General features: G+C 57.7%; 2 protein-coding genes across 7 annotated transcripts in view; both read right to left on the reverse strand.

The window, feature by feature from the left end:
• The window catches only part of KIF17 (kinesin family member 17), a 54,302-nt gene extending 41,616 nt beyond the window's left edge, over nt 1-12,686 (reverse strand). The window contains exons 1-4 of the mRNA XM_030805542.1: nt 12,156-12,686; nt 10,166-10,312; nt 8,122-8,223; nt 4,652-4,841 (exon numbers count right to left, since the gene is read on the reverse strand). Of these exons, the coding sequence (XP_030661402.1) occupies nt 4,652-4,841; nt 8,122-8,223; nt 10,166-10,312; nt 12,156-12,386 (670 nt within the window). The 5' untranslated portion in view covers nt 12,387-12,686. The remainder of the gene's footprint in view (nt 1-4,651; nt 4,842-8,121; nt 8,224-10,165; nt 10,313-12,155) is intronic.
• Nucleotides 12,687-16,459: 3,773 nt separating this feature from the next.
• Nucleotides 16,460-27,114, reverse strand: SH2D5 (SH2 domain containing 5). 6 transcript variants are annotated; one of them, XM_030805549.1, is made up of 10 exons: nt 26,972-27,114; nt 22,934-23,062; nt 22,507-22,587; nt 21,985-22,059; nt 20,916-21,062; nt 19,408-19,647; nt 19,094-19,262; nt 18,637-18,745; nt 17,769-17,928; nt 16,460-17,006 (listed from the first exon to the last, which is right to left on the reverse strand). In XM_030805549.1, the coding sequence occupies exons 2-10, from the start codon at nt 23,018-23,020 to the stop codon at nt 16,803-16,805; spliced, it is 1,272 nt and encodes a 423-aa protein (XP_030661409.1). In that variant the 5' UTR covers nt 23,021-23,062; nt 26,972-27,114; the 3' UTR covers nt 16,460-16,802. The 6 variants fall into 6 exon arrangements, with proteins under 6 accessions (XP_030661409.1, XP_030661404.1, XP_030661408.1 ...); XM_030805544.1 differs by having other exon boundaries at nt 22,934-23,257; XM_030805548.1 differs by lacking the exon at nt 26,972-27,114 and adding an exon at nt 25,724-26,278 and having other exon boundaries at nt 22,934-23,257.
• Nucleotides 27,115-27,975: the final 861 nt, after the last annotated feature.

Raw genomic sequence — 27,975 nt, forward strand, 5'->3', positions numbered from 1 at the left:
TGCCAGGCACTGGATGCTCAATGCCCACCCACCGAGGGTTTCCCCTCAGTTGCACAGGAGCCCCAGGAAGCAGGTGCTATTATTGGGCTCATCTTACAGATGGGTAGACTGAGACTCAGAGAGGGCAAGGAACTTGCCCAAGGTCACACAGCTGCTAAGAGCTATAGCCACCATCAGAACCCAGGGCAGGCTGTCTCCAGGAGCAGGGCCTGGAGTTGCAGACCATTCTGAGTGCAGTAGGGCCTCTGGCTGCCACAGCAGCTCCCGAAGGCTTCCTGCAAGGTCAAAGGTAGAGAAGGGCAGGGGTGTGGCTGGATCACCAGGGAGTGACGTCATTCAATGCAGAAAACATCCACTTTGGAGACTCCCAGACCCGGTTCCCAACCCAGTCCTGTCTTCTCCTTGCTGTGTCGCAGTAGCAGAGCCACCTACCTCCCAGATTCTCAATTCCCCACATCAACAAAACGAGACTAACAATGGTTCCCCATTAGGGTTTGTGAGACAAAGTGGCAGATGTTAGAAGCCACGTTTGCTCTTTTCCGCTTGCCAGCATAATCAGCTCACAAAGCCGCTGCCTCTGTGCCAACGCGCAGAGCTGTGCAGAGCTCCACAGACATGCTTTGAAGACAAAACAGGATGGAGTCTACGGTCCCCCATGTCTCTTGCTGAGTCACCACATCACCTAAAGACAGATCCTAGGCCGTGCCTTTTCCTACACGAGATAATGTCTGCTGGGCTTCGTGAGGAAGCCTCTGGAATCTATCACCAGATGTGCTCTTGCACCCAAACCTTGATGTGATTCTGAGCAAGGCAGATGTGATTCTGCAGGTGCTGAGTCTTCACCACCTGTATATAAACTGTGAACTGAAATACTGGCAGAGCCCCTCTGGGCTGTAGGCCTCAGTCTATAATCCTCAGTAGGACGTCTCTCTCTTTTTTTTTTTTTTTTTTTTGCCTTGGGGACAGGGTCTCACTCTGTCGCCCAGGCTGGAGTGCAGTGGTGCAATCCTAGCTCAATACACCCTCGAACTCCCAGGCTCAAGCAATCCTCCCGCTTCAGTCTCCCGAGTAGCTGGGACTGAAGGCGTACATCGCCACGCCTGGCTAATTTCTTTCTTTTTAGAGATAGGGTGTCCCTATGTTGCCCAGGCTGGTCTCGAACTGCTGGCCTCAAGTGATCATCCTGCCTTGGCCTCCCAAAGTGCTGGGATTACAGGCATGAGCCACTGTGCCCAACCTTGTTGAATTTTCTTTAGTTGACAGGTTGGTGGTCTGGAGAAGTAAAGTAAACAGACAGCGCATTCGTAGCCGGCTGGTTCTTTAGGCTATTAAAAAACAACAGGCTGGGTGAGGTGGCTCATGCTTGTAATCCCAGCACTTTGGGAGGCCAAGGCAGGCAGATCACCTGAGGTCAGGAGTTCAAGACCAGCCTGGCCAACATGGTGAAACCTTGTATCTACTAAAAATATAAAAATTAGCCGGGCGTGATGGCACATGCCTGTAATCCCAGCTACTCGGGAGGCTGAGGCACGAGAATTGCTTGAACCTGGGAGATAAAGGTTGCAGTGAGCCGAGATTGCGACACTGCCCTTCAGCCTGGGCAACAGAGCAAGACTCTGCCCCAAAAACAACAACAGGCCAGGGGCAGTAGCTCACACCTGTAATCCCAGCACTTTGGGAGATGGAAGGATTGCTTGATCCCAGGAGTTCAAGATCAGCCTGGGAAACATGGCGAAACCCCGTCTCTACAAAAAAAATACAAAAATTAGCCGGGTGTGGTGGTGCATGCCTGTGGTCTCAGCTCCTTCAGAGGCTGAGGCGGGATGATCACCTGAGCCTAGGAGGTTAAGGTTGCAGTGAGCTGTGATCATGCCACAGCATTCTAGCCTGGGCAGCAAAATAAAATCCTGTCTCAAAAAAAAAAAAAAAAGAAAGAAAGAAAGAAAAGAAAAAGAAAACAAACAAACAGAAACACCACCAAAAACAGCTGGGTGTGTAGTGTCATGTGCCTGTTGTCCCAGCTACTCAGGAGGCTGAGGTGGGAGGGATGCTTGAGCCCAGAAGTTCAAGGCTACAATGAGCTATGATTGCGCTACTGCACTCCAGCCTAGGTGGCAGAGTGAGACTCTGCCTCTCAAAAAAGGACAGGAAGGAACTTGGTGCTGCCCCTTTGCGAAGCTCTTTGCAGAATGGACCAGGAGCCTTAACCACGTTTGTTATCTTTGCTCCAGGACTCCATTCCAGGGAACCGAGTCTGAGGAAATGACCGTCAGATGAGAAAAAGCTTTGTGCACACAGATGTCCATTATAGCATGACTTTCAGCACTGGGAAACTGGAAACCACTTGTCAAGGACTGGTTGGAAAATGGCATGAGCCAGGCCACCACACATGGTCATGAAGACACGGTGACAGTAACGTGCAGAAATGCTTAGTGACAGCAAGGGAGATGAAACCAGGGGAAACCTACATGGCGTAAGATTTCAGTTGTGTTTAAAACATTCATAGGAAAAAAAGGATCAAAAGAAAATATGGGCTGGGCGCAGTGGCTCATGTCTGTAATCCCAGCAGTTTGGGAGGCTGAGGTGGATTGCTTGAGTCCAGGAGTTCGAGACCAGCCTGGGCAACATGGCAAGATCCTGTCACTACAAAACATAAAAATTAGCTGGGTGTGGTGGTGCATGCCTGTAGTTCCAAGCTACTTGGGAGGCTGAGATGGGAAGATTGGTTGAGCCTGGGAGACCAAGGTTGCAGTGATCTGAGATTGCACCACTGCACTCCAGCCTGGGCAACAGAGCTGTCTCAAAAAAAAAAAAACCAACCAATGTGTATGTGTGTGTGTGTGTGTGTGTATAAAAAATATATGTGTATATATATTATAAATATTTATATATAAATAAACATATAAAGAATTATAAATATAAATAATTATTATATATTAATATAATGCTTAAATGTTAGTGTTTAGGTGTCAGAACTATGAGTAACTGTTCCCTACCATTCCCTACTTTACCATCATCACTGAGCTCACATTATTTTATAAGGTGAATGTGCAACCAGCCTGCCTCATCCTTCAAACCCTCCTGCAAAAACCAAGAGGTGCCCCCTCAACCCGCTCCCTCCTCCTCCCTCCTGATCTGTCCTCAGTTGCCCTGGTCTCTGCCCCTCCCTGAGCTGCAGTATTGAGGCTGTGACCACTCTGGTCCCAACCCTCCCTATATCAGCATCCCCGGGACACTCAGACTCATGGCCTCATAACCCAAGCAAGCACTGGGGCTTGGCCCAAGGCCAGGTCACCACACCAGCTGGGCAATGTGTCCAAGAGGTTCCATCTACCCAGGCCTTGACCCTGGGTAGTGCAGTGGTGCGATCTCAGATCACTGCAACCTCGGTCTCCTGAGCTCAACCAATCCTCTCACCTCAGCCTCCCAAGTAGCTGGGACTACAGGCATGCACCATCACATCCAGCTAATTCCTGACCCTGATCCCTGGGTCAGGGATCTCTCCAGAATTATGTTCCCAGTTGGGCTGAGGCCACCTCCTGCTCCACTGCTCTTTGGAGTTCTAGTTGTGATGGACCACAGCTTGGAGGCAGCTGCAGTATTTGTGGGAAAACCCAGACATCAGGGAGATCCAGGTTCAAATCCCAGCTCCACCAATTAGCGGCGGTGAGACCTTGAACAAGCAAATCACTTTACCTCTCAGAGCCTCTGTTTCCTCATCTATAAAATGAGGATTCTAGTGCCTGTCTCTAAGACTGTCGTGGGATTTAAATGGAACGAAGGGTATAAAGGGTTTGGCACTGGAGATGGCCAATAGGGGCCGCCAAATAAACATGAGTTTCTTTCCTTCCTCTTCGCTTTCTCAGCAGCATTTCCAGAAAAAAATAATAATGAGATGACTGAGGAGTAGAGAATGTTACAGAGGGAGAGGAGAATCCACAAGGTTGGAGTGACACACACTCCAGAGGAAGACCCCGGGATGGAAGCCAGGCTCTGACACTAGTTCCTAGTTGTGTGACCTCGATTTCTTCATCTGTAAAATGGGGATGATTCAGTATCCACCTCATGGGAGTGCTGTAGGAGTAAGTGAGATAGTGCACACACATTGCCTGGCACACTGGCCGGGTGCGGTGGCTCACGCCTGTAATCCTAGCACTTTGGGAGGCCAAGACGGGAGTATTGCTTGAACTCAGGAGTTCAAGACCAACCTGGGCAACACAGCAAGACCCCGTGTCTACAAAAAATCAGCCAGGCATGGTGGGTGCCTGTAGTGCCAGCTGCTGAGGAGGCTGAGTGGAAGGATCACCCGAGCCTGGGAGGTGGAGGTTGCAGTGAGCCGAGATCACCACTGCACTCCAGCCTGGGTGACAGAGTGAGACCTTGTCTCAAAAAACAAATAAATAAAAATTGTCTGGCACACAGTAAGTGCTCCACGTTGGCTCCCAGTGTTACTGTCTTTGCTGCTGTTTATCCTGGGAACACGGGTCCCAGCATCCCAAGGGTCCTCTTGGGCTTCCTCCAGGCTGTTAGAGCATCTCTTCCCACTTTCCAGGGGCTCCTGCGGCCCCGAGAGGTGGCGTGCCTTGGCTAGCGGGAGTGGTAGTGTGGCTGGGTCATCTGTCCCCCCGCCCCCCACAGTGGCCTCGCATACCCACGGCAGACATCTCGATGCTGATGGTGAAGATGGAGTGGGAGCGTGAGGAATCCTTGTTCATCAGCGTGTAGCCGACCGAGCGGTTCTTCCAGCCGGTCTCCATAATGTGCTCGCACTGGGCCACGCTGTGCACCGTGTGCATGGACAGCCCCTTCACGTACACGCCCTTCTCTGGGTGCTCCTTCAGCTGAGGGAGGAGGAACGGTCAGGGGCGGAACCTCCAGCCTCCAAGGGTTAGGACAAGGGATGGTCAAGGAACCAGAGAGAAGGGCCCCATTCAGACTGCCCTCGCCCTCCTGCAGTGCAGGCTGGCCCCTCACGTGCCTGTCACAGGGAGGGGTGCGTTCCAGGCCCAGCCAGCCTCAGACCTACCCCTGCCTCCTACTTGCTGTGGGACCTTCAGCCAATGACAACCTAAGACTCAGTTTCCACATCTGTAAAATGGGCATGAGACAGCTATCTCATAGGATATGGGGAGGAATCCGTAAAATATAAGGCACACACAATGCTTAGCATGGTGCCAGCACCTAAGTGCCCCACAGATGCCAGCCACTGTCTGTGCTGTTGTTGTTAGTGCTATGATTACAAAGGCGGTTTTCCTTCAGGGAGCTTCAGATCCCAGGGGCTGAGCCTGTCATCACCCATGAGCCCTGAGTGCTGTCTCCCTTCACCCATTGCTAAGGCTCCAGATCCCCTCTGCCGTGGCTCTAGAACAACGGGAATATCCCCAAACCCTCAGATCACAGGTGAGGCCACTTGCTCCCCAGAACCCCACAGGCTCACAGCCCAGAGGCCGCCAGCCCTCAGGGCGATGGCAGCAGTAAATTAATGTATCTGATGGCTCCCTGCTGGCTTTCCAGGCAGCAAAGTCATTTTGTCGCGGACACAGAGCTGTGAAACACAGTATTTTTCAAGTGTGAGAGGAAATAAAACCACTCTGCCACAAGAGCAGAATGAATGAGGACAAAAGGCATTTGTCTGCCAAGTGGCCCTGCGGGTCAGAGCCACAGGAGGCTCAGCTGCTTTGCTCCCAGCAGCTCTAGGGGGGTCCCAGGTGGGCTCAGGCCCCTGCTGTGGGAGGGGTGTGGGTGGGGGTCAGGGGCTAGGCATAGCTGGTCCTATCTGCTGAAGTGTGGAGAAACAGCCAAGCCCCACCAAGGGACTGGGCTTCATGGAATACATGAGTAACTGACACCCAGAAAGAAGGTGAAGGTCACAGCTGTTAGTGGGGTCACAGCCGATGGAAGGCTCCAGGGTCAGGGCACAGAGAGAGGCCAGAGCATCCTGCAGTGGCTGAAGCTTGAGATGACAGAGGGCGGGTCTTGGCCCAGGGGGCAGCTGTGAGGAGGGAGCCCAGAGGACGGAGCCACGTGTGGCCTGAAGGCACCTCGTTCTGTGACTTGCTGGTTGGGGAGGTTAATATGCCTCTCTAGGCCTCAATTTTCTCTTCCATAAAATGGGGATGATAACTCCTATTTCTACAAGATTATTATGAGGATTAGGAAGAGAACAGATCTAAAAAACAGTTCTGCGGGTACTCAGCGGGGGCTCAGTTACAAAGAGGATGAGGTCACCATCTCGGGCCTGAGCAACCCCAGGAGACAACCCCTCACCCAAGGGGTCTCCTGCCACGGTATTTTCCAGCCCAGGAAGGCTCCCTGCTCCCAAACTTGTGATGGCCTCAGGGGTGCCCCCCACACCGCGCTCCCAACCCCACTCCACCCCCCAGCCTGGGGAGGCGCTGAGTGACAGCCCCCAGCCATGCACCAGGCTCCTTGGTAACTGCTCATCTCTGCTGCGGAGGCCAGAGCCGGGTCACCATGGCAACCAGTTGGGATGCAGCAAGGATGAGAGAAGGGAACATGGCAGGAATGTGTCCATCGCTGCCATGGCGAGGGGAGCCTTTGACACTTTGCCTGGACATGGGTGGGGAGAACCCGCTGGAGAGGGCCCCCCAGGCCTCACCAGATCAGGCAGTTCAGCGCTGGGTTCTGTGATGGTAGTTTACAGTGGCTAGGGGGAGGGGATAGAACTCTGCTTCCCCATACCTCTTGCTGGCCTTAGGTGATGTAATAACCTCTGATTACAACCATGATCGGGCCTGTGTTAAGCACGGGTTAACAGTGTGTGCTGTGGAGCCCCCAGGTTCAAATCCCATCGCCACTCTTTACTGACTGTGTGTCATTGGGTTGGTCTTAGGCACATGGAGCCTCAGTTTCCTCATCTGTTGTTATAAGGGATAAGAACAGTGCCTCCTCCTGGACTGCCAGGAGGTTTACATGAGAGCCATCTGCACATCCTCCACAAGGGAGCGTGTCTAAAGCCTGGTGACCTCCAGAGTGTGTTTCAGCAAGCGCATCTGTCGCTGCAGCCCCCAAGGCAGCTGGTTCAATAGGCCTGAGGCCTGTGGCTCAGCTGCAGCAAGTGTGAGCAGCTGCCGGCCTTCGGCCCCACTAGGCCCGGGTAACTGAGGCCTTTCTAGGGTCCAGGGTAGTGAGGAAGGGGAGGAGCGCTCCCTGCTGCTCCAGTGCAGGTTAGCAGAAACTTTGCAGGGGGCCAGAGTGCCCTAACTCCACAGGCTGGCCTTCTGGGGCTCACGTGGGAGCAACACCCTCTGTTGCCTCCTGTCTCTGCTTCCCTGTCTGGGGGCTGAGCTATGATTCAGCTGCACTAGGAGAGGGAACGCGGTAGAAAAACTCTAGGTGGGAGGCTGGAGGCTCCTGCATAAAAAACACCAAGTGGCTGGGTGCATGTGGTGGTGCGTGCCTGTAGTTCCAGCTACTGGGGGCGCTGAGGTGGAAGGCTCAAGGCCAGGAGTTCAAGGCCAGCCTGGGCAACGCAGCGAGACCTTGTCATATATATATCTATATAGTATCTATATATAATATAGATAGATATATAGATATCTATATTATATATATCTATCTATATTATAGATATCTATATTATATAGATATCTATAATATAGATAATTATCTATCTATAATATAGATAGATATCTATCTATAATATAGATAGATATATATTTTGAGACAGAGTCTCACTGTGTTGCCCAGGCTGGAGTGCAGTGGCACAATCTCAGCTCACTGCAACCTCTACCTCCTGGGTTCAAGTGATTCTCCTGCCTTAGCCTCCCCAGTAGCTGGGACTATAGGCATGCACCACCACGGCCACCTAGTTTTTGTATTTTTAGTAGAGATGGGTTTTCACCATGTTGGCCAGGCTGGTCTCAAACTCCTGACCTCAAGTGATCTGCCCACCTTGGCCTCCCACAGTGTTAGGATTATGGGCAAGAGCCACCGCACCCTGCCTAAAAAAATTTTTTTTAATTAATAAAAAAAAAAGTCCTCACTCTAGTCTTCCAGTGCCGGCACCCTCAGGACACTTTCCCATATTTCTGAGGGAGCAGCACCAATGCCAACCTCCTCCCTACCAGCCCCACCTGCCCACACTGGGTCTGCACCCACCTCCAGCTTCTGCTTGGTGTCAGCCCCAAGGAGGTCCCGGACATCTTCATTGTAGATCTCCAGGTAGGAGGCCCGGACCAGGAACTTGGTGTTCTCTGCACACTGCAGGGAGTACACAGAAAGAACCTAGACATCAGAGCTCCAAGTCCACCTGCTGCCAGGTCTGACCCTGGGCCCTGGGCCCTCTGCCACCAGGACATCATGGGAGGAGAAGGGATGTCGGGGCAAGAGGAGTCTCCAACCCAACCCGCCCTGCCGGCCCTCCTAGCAAGCTCTCTCCACGTCTCTAGCTTGGTGGGCGCTCAGGCCTCTTTAAGTTGCATAACCTTCATATTGCTGTCTAATGCTCTGTCTACAAGCCCCATGGGAAAGGAAACAGGGGCCTCCTCGTTATTCAGGTTAGAAACAAAAACAAAAACAAACAAAACAAACAAAACAAAAAAAACAAGGCCGGGGGCTGCTCATGCCTGTAATTCCAGCACTTTCGGAGGCCTAGGTGGTTGGATCACCTGAGGTCAGGAGTTCGAGACCAGCCTGACCAACAAGGTGAAACCCCCGTCTCTACTAAAAATACACAAATTAGCTAGGCCAAGTGCGGTGGCTCACGCCTGCAATCCTAGCACTTTGGGAGGCCGAGGCAGGCAGATCACGAGGTCAGGAGATCGAGGTCATCCTGGCTAACATGGTGAAACCCCCTCGCTACTAAAAATACAAAAAATTAGCTGGGCGTGGTGGCGGGTGCCTGTAGTCCCAGCTACTTGGGAGGCTGAGGCAGGAGAATGGCATGAACCCAGGAGGCGGACCTTGCAGTGAGCTGAGATTGTGCCACTGCACTCCAGCCTGGACAACAGAGTGAGACTCCGTCTCAAAAAAAAAAAAAAAAAAAAAAATTAGCTGGGCTTCGTGGTGGACACCTGTAATCTCAGCTACTCAGGAGGCTGAGGCATGAGAATTGCTTGAACCTGGGAGGCAGAGGTTGCAGTGAGCCAAGATGGCGCCATTACACTCTAGCCTGGGCGAAAGAGCAAGACTCCATCTCAAAAACAAAAACAAAAACAAAGAAAAAGCACGGTGGCTGACGCCTGTAATCTCAACACTTTGGGAGGCCGAGGCCAGTGAATTACTTGAGGCCAGGAGTTCAAGACCAACCTGGCCAACATGGCGAAACCCATCTCTACTAAAAGTACAAAAATTAGCCAGGTGTGGTGATGGGCGCTTGTAATCCCAGCTACTCGGGAGGCTGAAGCAGGAGAATTGCTTGAATCTGGGAGGCAGAGGTTGCAGTGAGCCAAGGTCATGCCATTGTACTCCAGCCTGGGTGCCAGAGTAAGACTCCGTCTCAAAAACAAAACAAAACAAAAAAAACCTGAAGCCACAGGGAAGGCCTGGGCCAAGCACTGACTCTGGGCTGGTCCCTGGCTGCTCTCCAAGGCCCTACATCTTGCTATGGCCACCATGATGAGTCCTGGGAGTGGCACGATGGGTTCTGCAGCTGATCAGGGTTGCCCCCATCCGCCATTCCCCGTGCACTGCCACAAATGGTCGCCAGGTAATTCTCACCTGCAGCCTGGATGCTGGGATGAATTCAGAGTCCAGTCTCAACTTGGCCCAGAAAGGCTCAGAGTCTCAACCTCCCTATCTCAAAAATGGGGCTATCAGCTACCTCCTGGGTCAGGCTGGAGAGGCAGTGAGATAAGGATGCCAAGGGCTTCACATACGACTTAGTCCATAAGAATTGCTCAATAAAGAGGGAAGCTGTGATTGTTACAACCACTTCCTGGCCCAGTGCACACGGTCAGCAGATCCATGGGAAATGCTCAACTAAGGGTTAGAAGCCAAAAATGGTGAGAGAAAAGCATGGACAGAATTTTCTCTGTTTTAAGTTTTTTTCCCACCACCTTTTCAGAACCCAGAGCCTTCTCTGCTGATCTGCACAGGGTCAGGCCGGGCTCCGAAGACTTCCTGTGTCCCTGCCACCCATCAGAAGTGCTCTGGGGCCCAGCTACAGCTCTGGCCCTGCCCCTTCCCTCCGCCAGGCCCGTACCTGGACGCTCTCGAACACGTGCTCGAAGGCCCTGGGGATGATGCCTCGCTGGGAGGGTGGATCCGGCAGGCCCTGCATGGTGAAGGACTTCCCGCTGCCTGTCTGGCCATAGGCAAATATGGTGCCATTGTAGCCCTCAGTGACGCCCTGCATAGGAGGAAGCCAGGACCCCGTGCTCAGTGGACCAGGCATAGCAGGGCTCGGGACAGGGCTCCCTAACTCATAGACTCAGGGCCCTTCCTGGTCCCCCCACCAACAATGGCACTGGACTGTGGAGATAAACAAGGCTCAGCTCTGTCCTCAAAGAGTTGACTGTCTGGTGGGGTAGGAGCTGTCCCTTTGTGTGGATGGGGAAGAGCCTGCGCTGTGGGCTTAGCCCCCTGGGCTCACATCCATCTCTACTTTTACTGACTGTGTGCCCTTGGGCTGGCCTTACTGAGGCAAATTGATAAGATGATAAGAAAAACACCTTGGGCCAGGCGGGGTGGCTCATGCCTGTAAACCCAGCACTTTGGAAGGCTGAGGCGGGCAGATTACCTGAGGTCAGGAGTTCGAGACCAGCCTGGGCAACACGGTGAAACCCTGTCTCTACTAAAAATATGAAAAATTAGCCGGGTGTGGTGGTGAGCTCCTGCAGTCCCAGCTATCCGGGAGGCTGAGGCAGGAGAATTTATTGAACCCGGGAGATTGCAGTGAGCCGAGGTCGCACCACTGCACTCCAGCCTGGGCGACAGCGCGAGACTCCATCTCAAAAAAAAACAAAAAATCAACAACTTAAAGGGTAAGAACAGCACCTGCCAGGCTCTTGCAGGATGCGTACGGGGATTCTTTCGTGCATTGGCACAGGAAGCACCGCCATACACAGGTGATCACCCAATGTCTGCCTGCAATGCAGGGAGCCAGACACGTACAGGTGATTCTCTACAGGTGATTCTCGTGGTGGGCTATGGGGCGGGGCACACAGCGACAAGAGTCCAGGCAGCCGGCAGGGACAGGGAGTACAAATAAGCGAAAACAGGACGGCGCAGGAAGAACGAAGCACAGCTTTCCAGGTGGCAAAGACAGGGAGAACTGGGGGAGCTGGGAGTGGGGCTCGTACTTTGCCAGGTGACAGGAAGAGGAAGGCATTCCAGGCTGAGGGGACAGCTTGAGTAAAGCCACACAGGTGAGGTGTGGAGAGCAGGAGGGACTGGGGGAGGGGTGGAAGATGAGGCCTGGAAGGAAAAGAGGAGGCAAACCCGGTGCCGTTCCCAAAGTCGTTCCCAAAGTCATTCTTCATTCATCACTGTTTCTATTCATTTGACAGGGACTATGCTCAGCCTATGGACAAAGTGGTGAACGAGGCAGACACAGCTCCTGCCCTTGCAGAGCTCATGAGCTTGCAAATTCTAGACCTTAGTGTGGGCTTGGGGTGGATCCTGTGTGGGCAGATCGGCCCAGAGAACTGTTCTGAGACCCCAAGGGCCCACATGGCATCTATGCCCGGTTCCACTGCAAAGACCCATGCTGTAACCAAAACAGGGCTGGGTGTGCCCCGACTTGCCAGTGAGGGAAGATGAAAAGTCACCATTCCGCCGGACGCGGTGCCTCATGCCTGTGATCCCAACACTTGGCGGGCGGATCACTTGAGGTCAGGAGTTCGAGACCAGCCTGGCCAACATGGCGAAACCCCATCTCTACTAAAAACACAAAAATTAGACGGGCGTGGCGGCAGGCACCTGCAATCCCAGCTACTTGGGAGGCTGAGGCAGGAGAATCGCTTGAACTCGGGAGGCGGAGGCGCTGGGGACAGTGCAGACCCGGAGGCGACACTAGAGGCAGGCTCCGATTGTGTCCCGCCTGGACAAAAGCCTCCGGACCTACCTGTTCCCTTCCGCCTGTGCCCCTCGAGGGCCTTTCCGCCTGGCTGGGGGACCGCATCGCCCCCTGGGGACCCTCGGGGCGGCCCCAAGCCCTGCGGCCTGGAGGGCGGCCTGCCGGGCGCCCTCACCTCCACCAGCGGGTAGGCGATCTCGTTGTAGATCTGCTCGGTGACGTGGTCCACGTGGTAGGCGCCGTCGAAGGTGAACTGCTTGGGCGGCTCGTCGGTGGCGCCCGGGTTCTGGATGCAGCACTGGCCGCGCGCGCAGTCCACAGTCACCACGGGCTGGCAGCGCAGCTCCAGCTCCCGCTGGTTCATGGGGCGGCAGCGCACGACAACCTTCACCGCCTCGGAGGCCATGGCGCCGCGCCCAGGACCACCGGGACCAGAACCGACCCCCGCCCCGCCGGGAACTCCCAGCAGCCCGGGCCAAGGGGCGTGGCCAGTGCCGGCCACGGGGGGCGGGACCTTGAGCCAGGGGCGGGGCCGCGGCGGGAGGCGGGGACTCCTCGGAGGGCGCCCCGAGGGGAGCTGGGAGTCGCAGGACCCGAGCCGGGGCTGCCGCTTCCGCCCGCGCCCGGGCTCGCCCGTTTTTGAGGCCCGGCCCTAGCGGGGACGTGGGGGATCCGGGCTGCAGGAGCCGCCGCAGGACCGGAGCCCGGAGCCTCCCCAGCCGCCCGCCCGCCCGCACGCCCGCACGCTCACCGCGGCGGCGTTCGCGGTTGCTGGGCAACGCCCGTGGCGTCACAGGAGCGGCCCCGGGAACGCCCCGCCTGGCCCTCGAGCTTCGCCCGAGTGATCCCCGGGCAGCCACGCGTGGCCGCTTGCGGGAAGCGCCAGCCCTGGCTGGGATCATTTCGCGTCCGCTGCCTTCTCGAATCCGCACAGTCCCAGTTCAGAGATGTTACGCAGCTTGCCCGAGGCTGCGGCTAAGACTGGGGCCCCAGGCTTGACTCCACCTCGGGGCTAGAGAGATCCCAGGCCTCAGGCACGGGCCAGGGACCTAACTAAGAAAAGCGGCAAGGACCTGTTGCCCCTTATCCACGTCCCCGTACTGGCTCAGGGGAAGGCTGCCCACAACCCACAGCCCCTGGACAGCTTCCTCTCATGCCACCCTTGTTATTTCTAAGACCCAAGATTGTAAAACAAACACTATAGGAGCAAGTCTTCTGGGCCGGGCGCGGTGGCTCACGTCTGTAATCCCAGCACTTTGGGAGGCCAAGGCGGGTGGATCACCTGACATCGGGAGATCGAGACCAGCCTGGCTAACATGGTGAAACCCGCGTCTCTGGTGGTGGGCACCTGTAATCCCAGCTACTCAGGAGGCTGAGGCGGGAGAATCACTTGAACCCGGGAGGCAGAGGTTTCAGTGAGCTGAGACTGCACCATTGCACTCCAGCCTGGGCAACAAGAGCGAAATTCCATCTAAACAAAACAAAACAAAACAAAACAACAAAACAAGTCTTTTGGATGGAAGGCTGCCTGGCCTATCCCTCCTGGCTCAGTGCAAGTTCCCCAGCCAGAAGAGCACCTCTGTCACACCTCCGGGCGCTGGGCTCTTCCTTGCACCGAAAAACTGAGTGTCAGCTACATGTCAGGCACCATGACAGATGTTAGGGAGACAGCCCTCCTGCATGATCTAGCTGGAGAGACAGACACAGGAAACAAAATCCCACAGACAAAATCCCGAAAACGAAAATGTAATTACAAACTGAATAATCAGTTCCATGCAACATATTTTTTTTTGAGACAGGGTCTTGCCCTGTCACCGAGGCTGGAGTGCAATCATAGCTCACTGCTGCCTCAGCCTCAGGAGGTCTCAAGCGATCCTCCTACCTCAGCCTTCCGAGTGGCTAATTTTTTGTAAAGATGGGATTTCATTTTGTTGCCCAGGCTGGTCTCCAATTTCTGGGTTCAAATGATCCTCTCACCTCGGCCTCCCAAAGTGCTGGAATTACTGGCACGAACCACTGCACCCAGCCCATGGAACATCGAAAAAAGGAACCTCACTCAGCCCAGGGTGTAGGGCAGGCATCCTGAGATTGACTGGAGCTGAAATATGTTGGCTGAGTGATTAACAAGGTGAACGGAAGGGAGGAGGAGGAGGATGCCGGTCTGGGCTGTGCGGAGGTCCTGTGGCACATTGCAGAAGCAGAAAGCAAGCCCGGGTTGCCAGTGCAGAAGGACTTGAGTCTTTTGCCTATAGATATATCCACTGAAAGTTACAGCAGAAGAGGAGGGTAATTTGATTGAGTCTCCCTGCGCAATTCCTTCTGAGCCCTTGAGGAGGGATCTCTGGTTCACCATTCAGCACCAGCTGAAGGTATGTTTGGCAAAAACGAAATACGGAAACTGGACAAAAACCTCACCTTTCGAAGGAAAGAAAAGTCTGTAGCAATCTGAAGAAACACATTTTATTTTGTTTCAAGTCCACACAGCAAGGAAAGCGGGGCTACCGAGGTGGCGCTGATTGGAACAAAGAGAAAACTGTGGTCTCTGATTAAGACATGGAGTCTGCAAACAGGGGCCAAAAACCTTGCCCTCTCTGTAACACGAGATCAATCAATGCTGGCTGGAGGGATGTTTAAGTGCTTGGTGGAGACTGGTCCCTTCAGTGTGCTAAACATGGCCCTGATAGCTTCTCCACACAGGTAATTCACCAGTAAAACCCATCCCTCACAGAGGAGAGCCTTGGCCCAAGTCTGGACCAATGACCAGGTCTTCTTTTTTTTTTTTTTTTTTTTGAGACGGAGTCTTGCTGTGTCACCCAGGCTGGAGTGCGGTGGCGCGATCTCGGCTCACTGCAAGCTCCGCCTCCCAGGTTCACGCCATTCTCCTGCCTCAGCCTCACCGAGTAGCTGGGACTACAGGCGCCCACCACCACGCCCGGCTAATTTTCTTTGTATTTTTAGTAGAGACCGGGTTTCACCGTGGTCTCGATCTCCTGAGCTCGTGATCTGCCCGCCTCGGCCTCCCAAAGTGCTGGGATTACAAGCGTGAGCCACCGCGCCCGGCATGACCAGGTCTTCTTAAGTGCCCATCTCTGGGCTGTAATCCTAGGCCCAGGACATCGCTAAACCTCTCTCTCCTTGCCAGGGAAATGTGAGGCTGGGGCCTCCCATGGAGACCAGTGGTTTTTCCAGGCTCCAGTACAGATGGCTGTAAAACAGAGTCCCAGCTTCCCACTCACTCAACATAAAACCAGTGCTGGGTTTCCAGTGAAAAGAAGTCCCAAAGGGCAGTTCCTTCTATCTTTTGTGACAGGATAGCTCACTTAACTTGCAAGGAAGTTACAAGGTCCCAAGCCAAGCCCCTCTCCTCACTGGAGGGTTGGAAGTGGGAAACACGAGGCCTGGGCCTCTGGGAGGCTGGCTTCTCACTCCCCAAGTTTCCTCCTTTCTTTCTGCTCTGGTGGGACTGCCCACTTCCTTCCAGGAGTCAGAAATCTGTGACTTTCAAGGCACTGAACAGTTCTGTCCCACTCCCAGATGGGGAGAGGGCAGCCCCCAGGCTCCTGACGCGGCTTCTGCTTCAATAAGAGAAGTTCACGCAAAATGAACTTGTTCTATAACTGAGTTCAGTAGATTCATATTTGTCACGTTTGCTTACAAAGAGGGATACCTGGGTTTGTCAGTCACTGGCAGGACCACTGCCTCACACTAAGAGTCATTTCCCTGGGTCTCCCACGGCCCGCTGAGGCCAAGCTCCCCCAGCAGGGCCCACATCAGGTCCACCTTTCGACGGTTCTGCTGTGACTGACCCCATATCCAGTGGGGCTGGCCTGGTGAGGCAAGGTGGCCCCTGACAGCCATGGTCAGCGCCATGCTAAGGGGAATGTCAGCATCGGACAGCCTCCCTCCCAAGGCAGCCACCAAACCACGTGCGGTCGAGTTAGGGAGGGCCCTGGTCACCCCTCTAAGCCTGCAGCTCACTGCAGCAGGCCCCTCCCTGTCAAATGGCTAAAGGAGATGAGCTGGGGGTGGGGGTGCCCTGGTGATTGCTAGGGAGAAGGGGTGAGCCTGCGCATTCCTTCTGAGAAACTGGGAGTCACAGCCCTGAGGTTTTGAGTGGAGACGGCATGGAGATTCTTGGCCCTGTCTGCTGGTGCGCATCCCTTTCTGCACACCGGAGTCCACCATGCATGAGCGTTCGGCACAGCTCTCTGTCCCTCCTGCCCTCTCTGCACCTTCCCACCCCTCCTTCGCTCTCAGATACATGAGAGAAACAGCCCTGCTCTGTCAGCCTAGATGGGGCTCATCCCCAGCCTCCTGCCCACGACTCCATGGAGTCGTCTCTGCTCTCACAGACAGGGTGGCTCACTCCAGGTCTCCGCCCAGAGTAAAAACTCACTCCTGCCTCCCCAAACCCCTCTTTCTGGAGACTCCCAGTCAGGGCCCCAAGGCCTGGCCTCCTTAGGAGAGGGCCGCAGCCTCGCCGTGAACAAGCTCCTGCCCCAGGAGTAAAGCGGAAGCCCAGAAGTCCCAAAGCATCTGAAGCCACCCAGCAGGTCATCCAAAGCCACCCAAAGGGTTATCCGAAGCCTGCAACTCCACCTGCCCTCCTGGAATCTCAGCGGGCCACATGTTCTCCAAGAAGCCATTGGCGACACCCACCCTCAGGGCTCCCCTCCCACGGACAGTGACGCGATGGAAGACTGCTCCAAGGGCAGGGTGACTGGATGGAACTGGCGACCAGAGGGGTGCAGGACGGGCAGAGACGCTGCTGGGGCCCAGGAGCCGGGGTGAGGCAGGGCCTGTGGGACCGGGGCCCTACCTCTTAGCCCAGGCCCTGCAGCTCTGCCTCGGACTTGGCATGGCTGACGGGCCGGAGAGTCCGGGGCGGCCTGCCCGGGGGCCCACAGTCCTGCTCCTCGTAGGTGGGGTTCAGGCGGCCCATGTCGAGGGGACAGAAGAGGCTGCGTTCAGTAACCGCGTGGTTCTCCACCAGAGCCTCCAGGCTGGGGAACTCTGCCGGCAGGTGCTAGGGGAAGAAGGGGCTTCAGCTCCAGTCCACTTCCCCAGGGCTCATGCCAGGCACCAGCCACCCCCTCCCACAGGAGCCTGCCCATTTTGGAGAGCAGGGAACGGAGCCCAGAGACTTCACATGTGCTATCATGGCAGAGCCAAGCACCATTCCCTCTCTCTCTTCCCAGCCTGGATAGGACTGAGATGTTTAGCTTGGAAGTGAGGGTACACATGCGAAAAGCCTCGCCACCCCCTCTCCTCCCTAGAAACTGGGGGGCAGGACAAGACACCACACTGGAGACTCAGAGGCTGTTGAGCTTAGGCACCCCCTGTCCTCTCTGAGCCAGTTTCCTCCTCTGCTAAGATGGGCTAGGGTGTGGGAAAGCCAGGATTCCTGTAGAAATGTTAGACGTGACCCCAGCTCAAGACTCTATTAGAGGTACCCTTCGAAGCCACCTCTGGAGAGAAGGGCCCTCAGTGACCAGGCACCTCCCTTCCCCTCCAAGAGTCTTCAAGTCAGAGCAGAGCGGAGCCAGCAGAGGTGGGGCCAAGTGGGCCAGCTGGGGGCGAGGCCAGCAGGGCCAATGAGGAAGGAGCAGGACAGTAGAGGCAGGATGGAATTGGATGAGGGGCGAAGCCAGGGAGAGCCAATGGGAGACAGGGATGGGGGTGAGGCGCATTCAGGACCTCAGCAGTTAGAAAAGGGTGGGCAGGAAGGGCCAGGGATGGAGCCAGTGGTGCGGTGGGGCCCAGGCCCCTCTGGCCGCGGCTCTCTTACCTCCAAGCAGTAGCGGCCCAGGTGGTTCCGGAAGACCTGGTGGGGCACCACGCCGCACTGCGTGCGCACAGACAGACACCACTGGCCGCTAGCACCCAGCTCAGGCCACAGCAGGAAGGCCCCCAGCACGTCTGTCCGCAACAGGGCCAGGGCACAGGGCCTAGGGGCACAGAGGGGAGAGGGTAAAGGCTGGACTGCTCTCCTGGACAATGCTCATGACGACCCCAGCAGCATCGAGGCAGCCTGCGGATTAAATGCCCTTAAACACACGGTGCATTGGCCGGGCTCAGGGGCTCATGCCTGTAATCCCAGCACTTTGGGAGGCCCAGGCAGGAGGATCCCTTGAGCACAGGAGTTTGAGGCTGCAGTGAGCCATGACCATGCTACTGCACTTCAGCCTGGGTGACAGAATGAGACCCTGTCTCTAAAATGAAATTTCGAAACAAAAAACAGCAAAAACCCAACATGGGGCCTGACTCAGAGTCAGGCTCAACAGAAAGAAGCTTTTAGAAGCTTAGAAGGTTTTTCCAGGGTCTGTAATTGTTAGCAACGTCAAGACTCTCTCAGGAGAGGGGCTTAAAGAGCTGATGCTTAGGGGTCTCGCCCTGTGCAGGCCAGGTACTGAGGGCTCTGTCCGAATTACCTCATTTGACCCTCTCCACAGCCTTAAGATGAAGCTCCTTTCATTAACCCCATTTTACCTTAGAGAAAATGGAGGCCCAGGGTGGTGAAGTCCCAGGCCTGAGGTCACTGAGGTTGGGAGTGTTCTGCCCGTGCACAGGAGTGTGTGCCTCAGGGGCCTGGGAAGCCCATATTTCTCTGCCTACCCCAAGGGACTGGGCGTCAGGCCAGGCCAGGCCCTTCCTACCTGGAGATGCCAGCGAAGGCCCAGATGTTCTCCGTCAGGCTGCCCTCGCTCTCCACCAGGCATGAGTGGCCACCAGGACCCCGGGGCCATGCCTCCCATGCGGCAGGAACTGTGGAGACCATCCAGGAGTCAGAGGGAGAGTGGCCGAGCCCTCCCATTCCCTATGGCCGCAGGCCTCATCACCCAGGGTGGTGTCCTCCCCAAGCCTCTCTGCCCTGCTCGGCAGACATATCCGCACACAGGCCTTAAGCCCGCCAGTTCTGGTCCATACGCAGCTATACGCAGTCCCCTGTGCACAGACACGGATGCGGGCAAACACGCACAATGCACAGGCATCACTTGGAGGTGCGGCCACAGCCTCGCAGGAACGGGCCCTCACGCCCACCTCTGGCTGGTCCAGGAGCGCACAGGCACGTATCCCAGGTACACACAGGGCAGGCGTGTTCCCACAACTCACAGGCCTCCCGAGCCGACAGCTGCAGCTGGGTCTCATAGGTGCAGCCACGGTAGGCCCCTGAGCGGATCACCTTGCTGCGAATGGCCTTCTTGCGCACCAGTGTGGGCGAGCAGTAGGGATTTCCCAGGCGGGCATGGCGGGCACGGCCTTCCGACTCTGGCAGCTCCTTCTAGGGCACCAAGAGGGGCCCACAGGCAGGCAGACTCAGGTCCAGCCATGTCAGGCCAAGTGAAGTCCCTGCCCCCGACATGCCCCCCAAACCCATACCCAGTTCCCTTGTCCACTGCCCACTCCTTGGCTGGGGTGCTGCCTACCCCACTGCCCACCAGCCCCTCCGCTGGCAGCCGCCGGAAGGAGACCAGGGCATGGACGTTCTGAGAGAGTTGATCACGGCCGAAGGGCTCCCGCACCAGGCCCCCAGAGCTGGACAGTGGCTTTAGGGGCACCTCCCCTGTGGGCCCTGGGCAGGGCTCTGGCTGTGCCCGCTCCTCAGGGTGCTGCAAGAGGTAAGCCAGCTGGAAAGAGCGGCACAGCAGCAGGTGCAGGATCTGGACCTGGGAGGGAGGGAGAGAGGTGGGCTCAGTTGGAGGAGGTCTCCATCTCCCAGTGAACTCCCTGGGCCTCAGCCCACTCACCATGGGTGCATGCAGCCCCTTGGCTTCGGAGGCTCTTCCCATTCTTCCTGAGAAAGCTCCTACTTGCCCTTCAAAACCTCACCACCATGCAGGCTCCCTTACCAGCTTCCTCTGTATATTTAACAAACACTGAGGACCTACTGTGGTCCAGGCATCATGCTTGGAGCAGAGAATGGAAGCGTGAGCTCATGCACTCCTGCCCCCAGGCTTACCACCCCCACCCTGCACGCCACATCAGCACCCTCTTCCAGGAATGGCCAAGAGCCCAGGCCCTGAAGTCAGAACTTGGGTTCCAATCCTGGCTCTGTCATGTAGGAGCTACTGTGTGACCCTGGGCAGAGCACGGTACCTCTCTGTGCCTCGGTTTCCTCATCCCCAGCTCCCTGTGCCCCTTTGAGGAGTCAGTGAAATAGAGCACAGGAAGTTCCCAGCACAGGCCCAGTGCTTGTCGGGAGCAATGCATCCCACCCGCCACACACACCATCCAGACCCAACGAGTTAGAACCGTGAGCGCCAGATCAAGGACCATGACTCAGCCACCTGTCACCTCAGTGTCCAGCACAGGGCCTGGATATACAGGATGACAGCAAATGGTTGCTGGTCAGAACCAAACCCAGCATCTGCCTGCCAAGCGCCTAGATGCCAAGGCTCTGTTCTTCACAACAGCCAGGCTGGCTTTGACTTTCTGATCCACCTGCCCACCCTGACCGCTCTGGGCCAAGCACTGTCTCAAGTCCTGGACCCAGACTCGGCGCTCAAAGAACTCAGGTGCGCGTAATTAGGGCAGACGATGGTGGCGTGCAGTTCATGTCACAGGACCCCAGAGAGAGTGGCCATCCAGAGGAGTCAAGGCGGGATTCAGACACGTGGGCTGAGCCCTGAAGAGTGAGTGGAATGTGCCAGGATGAGAAGGGGAGGGGGATGCCAGACAGAACGGCATGAGCGAAGGCCTGGTGGTGTGACTCTCCACTCTCTAAGCGCATGGCCAGGTTCCCGCCCCTGGGCCCTAGGGAATGCTTTGTGGTGTCCTCAGTGGGAAGAGCCACAGAAAGAGCCAATGTGGCGAGGGGTGCATGACTGGAGGGGGATCAGGCCGCCCTGGCAAAGCCCTCAAGGAACCCACCCTGATGCCCGGCACACAGCCCCTCCCGCCTCCATGGCGGTCCCCTGCCTCAAGCCCCAGATACCTCTCCTGGCTGGCTGCCCACAAAGAGGTGGCAGAAGAGCTTGCCGGCTGGGCTCCGTGGGTTTCGAGCCATGAAGGCAAACTGGCAGTCGGCGGGGCACCAGGTGGAGTAGAGTATGCGCCTCAGGGCGTGAGCCATCAGCAGCACCTGACGAGGCAGCAGTGTGAGGCCCCCATCAGACCCACCGGGCAGCCCCACCCCTGCTTGCCAGACTGCTGGGGTGAAGAAACCCTCCCTCCTTCCAGGCCCGCCCAGTCTCAAGCCCTCATCCTTCACATGGGCCCTGGGGCTTAAGATCGTCACCCCCATGTGACGCTTGGCCTGCCGGGGGCACAGAGAATGACAGTGGCGGCAGGCACTGGGGTGACACGCCTGGTCCCTGGAGGCAGGTGACTGGGGTGCGAATCCTGGCTCTGCCACTCATTTGTGTGACTTGGGCAGGTGAGGGCAGTCCTCTGAGCGCCTGTTGTGACGTGTCAGTTAGGGCCTCTTGATAGGGCTGTAGGTGGGGATCAGTGGGGCCTCATGTGAGTGGCACAGGACCCGACCCCAGGGCCCCGCAATTCCCAGCTCTGGGGACATCAGGTGTGCCTCAGTGGTAGGTGACTGATGCCTGCAGCTGTGGGGTGCAGTCTGGCGCTCAGTTAGTGTCCACCCCACTCTGGTTCAGCAGGAGGACGAGCCTGCAGCAGGGCAGGGAGGAGGAGCAGTGGCCAGGAGCAGCCCTACCACACCTGGGTGAAGCTGCCCACGGCCCACCAGCCAGGGCGGGGCAGGGCAGCTGCGACAGCCTCAGTGGGCTGGATGTTCCTGATGCTCAAGCGGGGAGGTGGCCCTGGTGGGATTCTGCAGGCCCAGGGGTGGGAAGCTGTTGCCCGAGCCAGCCCTGGGAGGAGGCGGCCCTTGGTGCAAGTCCAAAGGCCCAGAGCAGGTAGGCTGGCGCGCCAAGGGGACCCCAGGGGAAGCACGGGGGCCAAGCTAAGGCCAGGACCTAGGTGGAGGAGAGCGCATCCTGAGGGTGGAGACGTGTACCCGTCTAGTCCTCACCTGCACCCACAGGGTTTCCTACCTCACCCTCCCCGCTGTAGATCTTGAGACCCTGAAGGCTGAATTTCAGGATGACGGCCCGGCGTCGGGGACAGTCCTGGGTGGAAAAGAGTAGTGGGGACAGGCACCACCTCCCAGACCCTGCCTTGGCCTGCCCAGCCTCAGTACCATCCACCAAAGGCTGGTCAGCCCACTCCAACACCCCTGGCAGGGGGTGGGGCCCTGGCTGATGGAACCCCCTGGCGCTGGGGAAGTATGGATGGCTCCTGGCAGATGACCCCTAGCTAGGGCCACCGCTGGCCAGGCTATGACTTTCACCCACATCTCCATCTGTGGCTTCCAGCTGTGGGGCCCAGGTCACACTAGCCCAGGGCATAAGGGATGGGGCCCCTGGAGCCTGGGTGTGTGTCCTGACCAGCCCACCACAAACAGGGCCTGTGTCCTGCCCCTCTCTAACTGGGGGGAGGGTGGATCTGGTCTAGGGGGTTATCTGGTCTTCAAGGCTGTGACTTTCACTAGGGAAGTGCCCTCCCAGGCCACCCACCTTCAGCGCCCACAGCTGCTGCTGCACGAGCCACACGCTCTCCTGGGCGTCCAGGTCGTCCACAGGGAAGGAGCCCACGTACTGCTCGGCAGTGGGGTGAAGGGAGTAAGGTGGGGAGTCAGGCCCGTGGCTCCTAACCCCATCCTCCAAATTCCTCCCAAACACACATCTGCTCTGCCAGGCAGGCTGAGGACAGACAGAGCTCGGAGCCCAGGCTCTGCTGCTTCCCCAGCAGGTGACCTTGGTCAGGTCACTGAAGCTCTCTGAAGTCCCAGTCCCTCATCAGGGCACACACACACTCCCCAGCCCAAGTCAGAGAAGACAGAGGTGGAAATAGGTCCTAGGCCCACAGCACTTCCCAATCACCAGCGCCTGCCACCTGAGGGCCACCCACCAGAGCACACCTGGACAGGGCGGCCCCACCCACCTGGGCAAACTTGGTGATGCACCTGGGCCGGTGAGGGGCCAGCCCGCAGTCAGAGGCCCTGCGGCCCCCAGCCCCCGCCTTCTGCATGGCCCCCAGGGTGCCGAGCTTCCAGCTCCACGGGAGAGGAGGCTGCAAAGGGCAGGGGGGGAAGGGCTGCTTTCGAGGCAGACAAGCCACAGAGTGCCCCCCACAGGCCATTCATTCGCTGGCTTCCTGAGCAGCTGCTGTGTGCGCAGCAATGCTGGGCAACGTCCTGGGCACTGGGAGCCAGCCCGGAAGAAAATGATGACATCTTTGACTGCCCTCAGGGAGCTTACATTGTTGCTGGGGAGAAAGACATTGAACTAAATAGTAAGATAGATCATACGTGAGATGGGGATGGAGCAGGGAGGAGAATGGGAAACGTCAGCTTAGGGGCTGATTGTTGCTGGCTGGGAAGCCCTCACTGAGGAGGGGAGGTCTGGGTCAAGATCTGAAGGATGTGGCGGTACATGCCCTGGGTCACTCACTCATTCACTCAGCAAGCACGGAGGATCCTGGTGTTCTGGGCTGGGGCCTGCCCCAGGGGGTGGAAGTCAGGGGATGGACCTGTAACCAGCTTGCACAAAGTGCCAGAGGGAAGGGAGGGCCACCTGAGAGGGCGCCATCAAAGAGAAGGGCAGTGACAGCAGCAGAAACAGAGACTGCAAACACACAAAGGAAGGCAGGCAGCGGGGGCCCACAGGTCGACCTCAGCCCTTACCAGAACGGCAGGCTGGATCCAGTTTGGGATCAGCGTTAGACGCCAGGCTCGGGAATTCAAACCCCACCCTGTGGGTAGTGGGGAGCTATAGCAGGTTCTAGGGCAGGAGCTCTGTAGTTCATGAAGGTGGCTGCAAGCTGGATGGCCAGAACTGATGAGGCCAGGGACCTGCTGCAGGGGACCCTGCCTCACTCAGCCCAAACAGACCCCAGCCTCCTCGTGAACCCCCCAACCCCTTGCAGATCATGAAAACCAGAACTCAGTCAGACAGTGCGCTGATGCAGACAGGGTGTGGGGAAGGAGGACAACTGCCCTGGGGGCTGAGGACCACCTCCCCACCGTCCAGCCCAGCCAGGTTCTGGTCTTTCCTGGGACCCCTCTCCCACATCCAGTAGTGGAAGAGAGGAGTGGACCCCCCTTAGGTGACTGTCCTCAAGGACAGGGAACACACTATTTCCCATGAGAGCCCAGGACACAGCTGGTGTTCAATTAATGTGGAATTAACATATCATGGCCCCATGATTCCAAGAAAGAATGGCTAAATGCCTCTGGCGAGGTCCCCCAGGACTCAGCTCCCTCGATCTCTCCTGGGACCAATGAGAAAGTCACCTCTGTGTCCCACCCTGGCTGGCTTCTCTCACCAGCCTGCTTGTCATCACTGACTTGGGGTCACAGAGTCCTGGGTCCAAATCCTGTGTGACTTTGGGCCAGCTGCCTCAACCCTCTGAGCCTCCCCTTCCTCATCTGCAAACCTGGGATCATGTGAGGAGTAGATGGGGACAGAATGGAGGAGGCGGCGCCCAGCCGGACGCCAACCAGGCTTGGATCCAAAGCTCAACAAAGCCTGCTGCTCAGGAGGGAGCTTGGGAGGACAGCGGGGTCTGACCACTTCCGCTCCCCTCCTTGTCCTTGGCCACATCGACAGGCACCCACAGACAGCAGGTACCCAACAGAGCCCTGGGCAGCAAGGACGGGACCCAGGTGTGCTCCCGTTCGAGGAGGAGGGCTGGGGTGCTTTGGAACTGACTCTCTTAGCACCAAGAGCCCGGGAGGGGACCCTGTCTCTGCCTGCCCATGACCTTTAACTCCAGGCTCAGGCCAGGGTAGAGGTGCCTGCACCGATCCACTTTCAGTGAGCAGCCAGGAGCCAGAAAAAAAACGCTGCACCTGCACCATCCCCTTGAGTCTTCCTGGCGCCCCCTCCTATCCTGGCTGCCCTACTGCTTTTCTGGGCTATTGCACCCTGATCATTTTCATGTCATATCCTTTACCTATTGTACCTTTTATGTTTAACTAAAGCAAAGTTAGATGTGCAACCGGCACTAAAGCCACATGACATCACTTCCAGGTAAGGGGGTGGGGAGGGGGGCTTCCAGTGAAGCCACCTTTCAACTTCACAGTCACATCCTGGGGCCAGCATCGGCCAGGATGGCGGGCAGTGGGGAGGGAGAAGGCAAAGACCACGAAACACGGAGAAAAGGAGAGGGAAGGTACGGAGGATGGGGGGTGGCCGGGGACAGAGGCAGGAACAGAGAAGGGCGAGAAAGACAAAGCAAAGGAGAGAAAGGAGAGCTGTGGGGAGGAGAGGGGAAGGGCACGTTTCCCATCCTGCCCGGGCAGACGCAGCCCCTCAGGCACCAAGTGTGAGATGGGGAGGAGCCGTGCGGGCATCTCACACTCACACGTGCACACAGCTGTGTCCAGGGCTGCTGCAGCCCTTCCCTCCACACCCAAAGCTGCAGCTTTCGGTCCCGTGTCCCGTCCCAGCGGTGGGGGTGCGGAGGGCCAACCACTGGCCCTCTTAGGGGCCCCAGCCCACCCACCATCACCTGATCCTTTCCCCATCTCCCTGGTCCTTAGCCTCCTTGGAAACTGGAAGTTCCTCCCTCCTTCCTAAGCCTGAGGAGCACAGTGCATTCAGCCCAGGCCTGGAGTTGGGGTGGGGGGCTCCCAGGGGACCAGGGAGGGCACGGGGCTCACTCTAACCCTGGAAACAGACCTTACCCAATTCCAGGCACAAAACACCCACTTATTTCTTTGGGGCAGACCTGCTTTTCTGAGGCTTTACACTGGAGTCTGGCTGGGCCAGCACCTTCCGAAGGGGACACACTTGGAATGAGGCTGGAGCTGTCCTCTGAGGTTTTCCAGGTGGCCCTGCTCAGAGACAGGAGACTGGAGGGGCTGACCTGCCTCGTGGGTCAGGCGCAGAAGCCCTCTGGGGCACTGCACCATAGCTGAGTTGCGTCATGGGGAGACCACCAGCCCGCAGACCCTGGGTCAGCAAAGGGTGGCTCAGAGGAGTGAAGTCACTTGCCCATAGTCACACAGCTTCAGTGGGAGAGCAGGGAAGCAAATCCATATCTCTGGGGCTGTTTCCTCAGGCCATGGTGGTGCCTTTCTGCTCGGACTCCCCTCCCACAGATAAGCAGGGTGTCCACTGTTGGAGTGGGGTGCCCGCCAGTCCAAGAGGAGGCGAGGCAAGAAAGCCGCTGGCTGGGGAACTCGGGTGCTGCCTCCTGGCCGGAGGGTCTGGGGCTGCCAGAGCGCCCAGTCTACTCCCACTGCCCCAACACGCGTCCACCTGCCCTGGGCCACAGGGTCGGGGAAACCCAAGGCCAGCCAGCCAGGGGTCAAGAACTTGGATTGTGGGGTCTAACATGGTTGGCTGGCGTGACCTTGGGCAAGTCACTTAAGCTCTCAGCCTCCAGGTCCTCAGCTGTAGGGTGGGGATCCCCCAGCACTACCTCCTGGGGTGCTCGTAGCTCTGGTCCTTCTTGGAATGTTTCCGAGGCTGACTGTGTGTCAGGCCCCGCCGGTGGACGAAGGTCCCCACCCTCTGGGGGCACCCAGCTGGAGTGGTGGAGGCGGCATGGGGATAAAGTGATGAGAAGAGAACAGCGGGGTGAGGAGAAGGCGAGGTGCGTGCGTGTGCTGGGGGTGCTGCTTCACGGCCTCTAGAACCAGGCGACACGGGAGCGGGAATTGCTGATCCAGGGGTGGGTGGGCCGAGGCCTCTGAGGGGCGGGCGCGGGGGCGCGAAGCGCTCCAGAGTGGGCTGCCGGTCCCGCTGCGCTACCTCGCTCGGGGCGCTGCGGGGGACTGCCAGGGGACCTGGCAGAGTCCCCGGACCCAGGAGCGGGCTGGGCTCCGCTGCAGGGGACGGAGCAGGCTACGGTGGCAGGGAGGGCAGATGACGACGGAGAGGGTGACGGGCGCCCCTCACGCCGGAGACCCTCCCGCGCCCGCGTCCGCGTACCAAGCCCCCCGCCCCTGCCCGGCTCCCGGCGCTCGCTCACCGCCTCTCGAGTCCGGTCACCGCCGCTCCGGTCCGCGACCCCCGCGTCTCCCGCCGCCGCCGCCGCCGCCGCTCCGCGCCCGGGTGCCCGCTTCCCGCCGCCCCCGACCCGGGTCCCCGCGCCCCCACACGTGGCCGCGGGAACCGACCCCCGGATCACCTGGCGGCGGCGACCCGCCTCACTCACCAATCGGCACCCGCGGAGCCGCTCCGCTCGGCCGCATCACCCAATCAGCGGCCGCGAGGGGCCCTGGTACCGCCCACGCCCGGCGCTCCGCCTGGAAGGGCGGGAGGGTCTCGCCCCAAGCTCAGAAGGCACCTCCTCCCGGGCTGCGGGCGCTGAATCCCCCGCGCCTCACTCACGGGTCCCTCCTCCTGGAGAGTCTGTGCCCCTCCCCTCTCTGGCTGGCTCCACCGCGTCATCCGAGCCGCGGCTACCGCACCGCCTCCTCCGGGAAGCCTTCCGTGACCACTACTCACGCTTCACTCTCTGCAGAGCCCTTGTGACTCCGTTGCTCGCCTGTCATCCCTCTCCTCTTACTCGAGGACAAGTGACACTGGACCGGAGTGTCTCCGTCCCCAGTGTGAAGGATCGAGCCTGGCTCGGAGGAGGTGCTCAGGGAGGGGTGGTTCGGGACCGGCCTTTGTGAGTGGAGGGTCGTTGCGCATCCTAATCCTCACTTTCTTCCTGCCGGGACGTTCTCAGCCGGGAACTGACAGATCCTGCTTAGCCCGGGGCCCAGCACTGAGAAGTCTGGGAAGGAACGTTGCTCACCGCACAGCGGCCGCGGCCCCATCCTTCGGGCCCTTTAGGTGGGGAATCGGGCGAGCACCTCCAGCCACGGCACTGGGACGGGGAGCGCTAACGTCCCAGGAGACTGGGCGATGAGCCAAGGCTGCTGTGTATCAAACCTGACATCTGCAGGAAACCCCCCCGGAACCTGCCCATGCACCACACCACAGAGAATCCAGGACCCAGGGGCTCAGGGCCAGTGGGGGCGCAAA

This window comes from Nomascus leucogenys, chromosome 24, assembly GCF_006542625.1.
Source record: "Nomascus leucogenys isolate Asia chromosome 24, Asia_NLE_v1, whole genome shotgun sequence".
NCBI classification, from domain to species: Eukaryota; Metazoa; Chordata; class Mammalia; order Primates; family Hylobatidae; genus Nomascus; species Nomascus leucogenys.

Coding starts and splice junctions, on each gene's coding strand:
- SH2D5 (XM_030805544.1), bottom strand. CDS start 23,131: ATGGCCTGTGGGGGGCACTCTGTGGCTTGTCTGCCTCGAAAGCAGCCC. Junction 22,060..22,506: donor AGCAGCTGTGGGCGCTGAAG/GTGGGTGGCCTG, acceptor TTTTCCACCCAG/GACTGTCCCCGACGCCGGGC. Junction 18,746..19,093: donor GCTGTCGGCTCGGGAGGCCT/GTGAGTTGTGGG, acceptor TGGTCTCCACAG/TTCCTGCCGCATGGGAGGCA.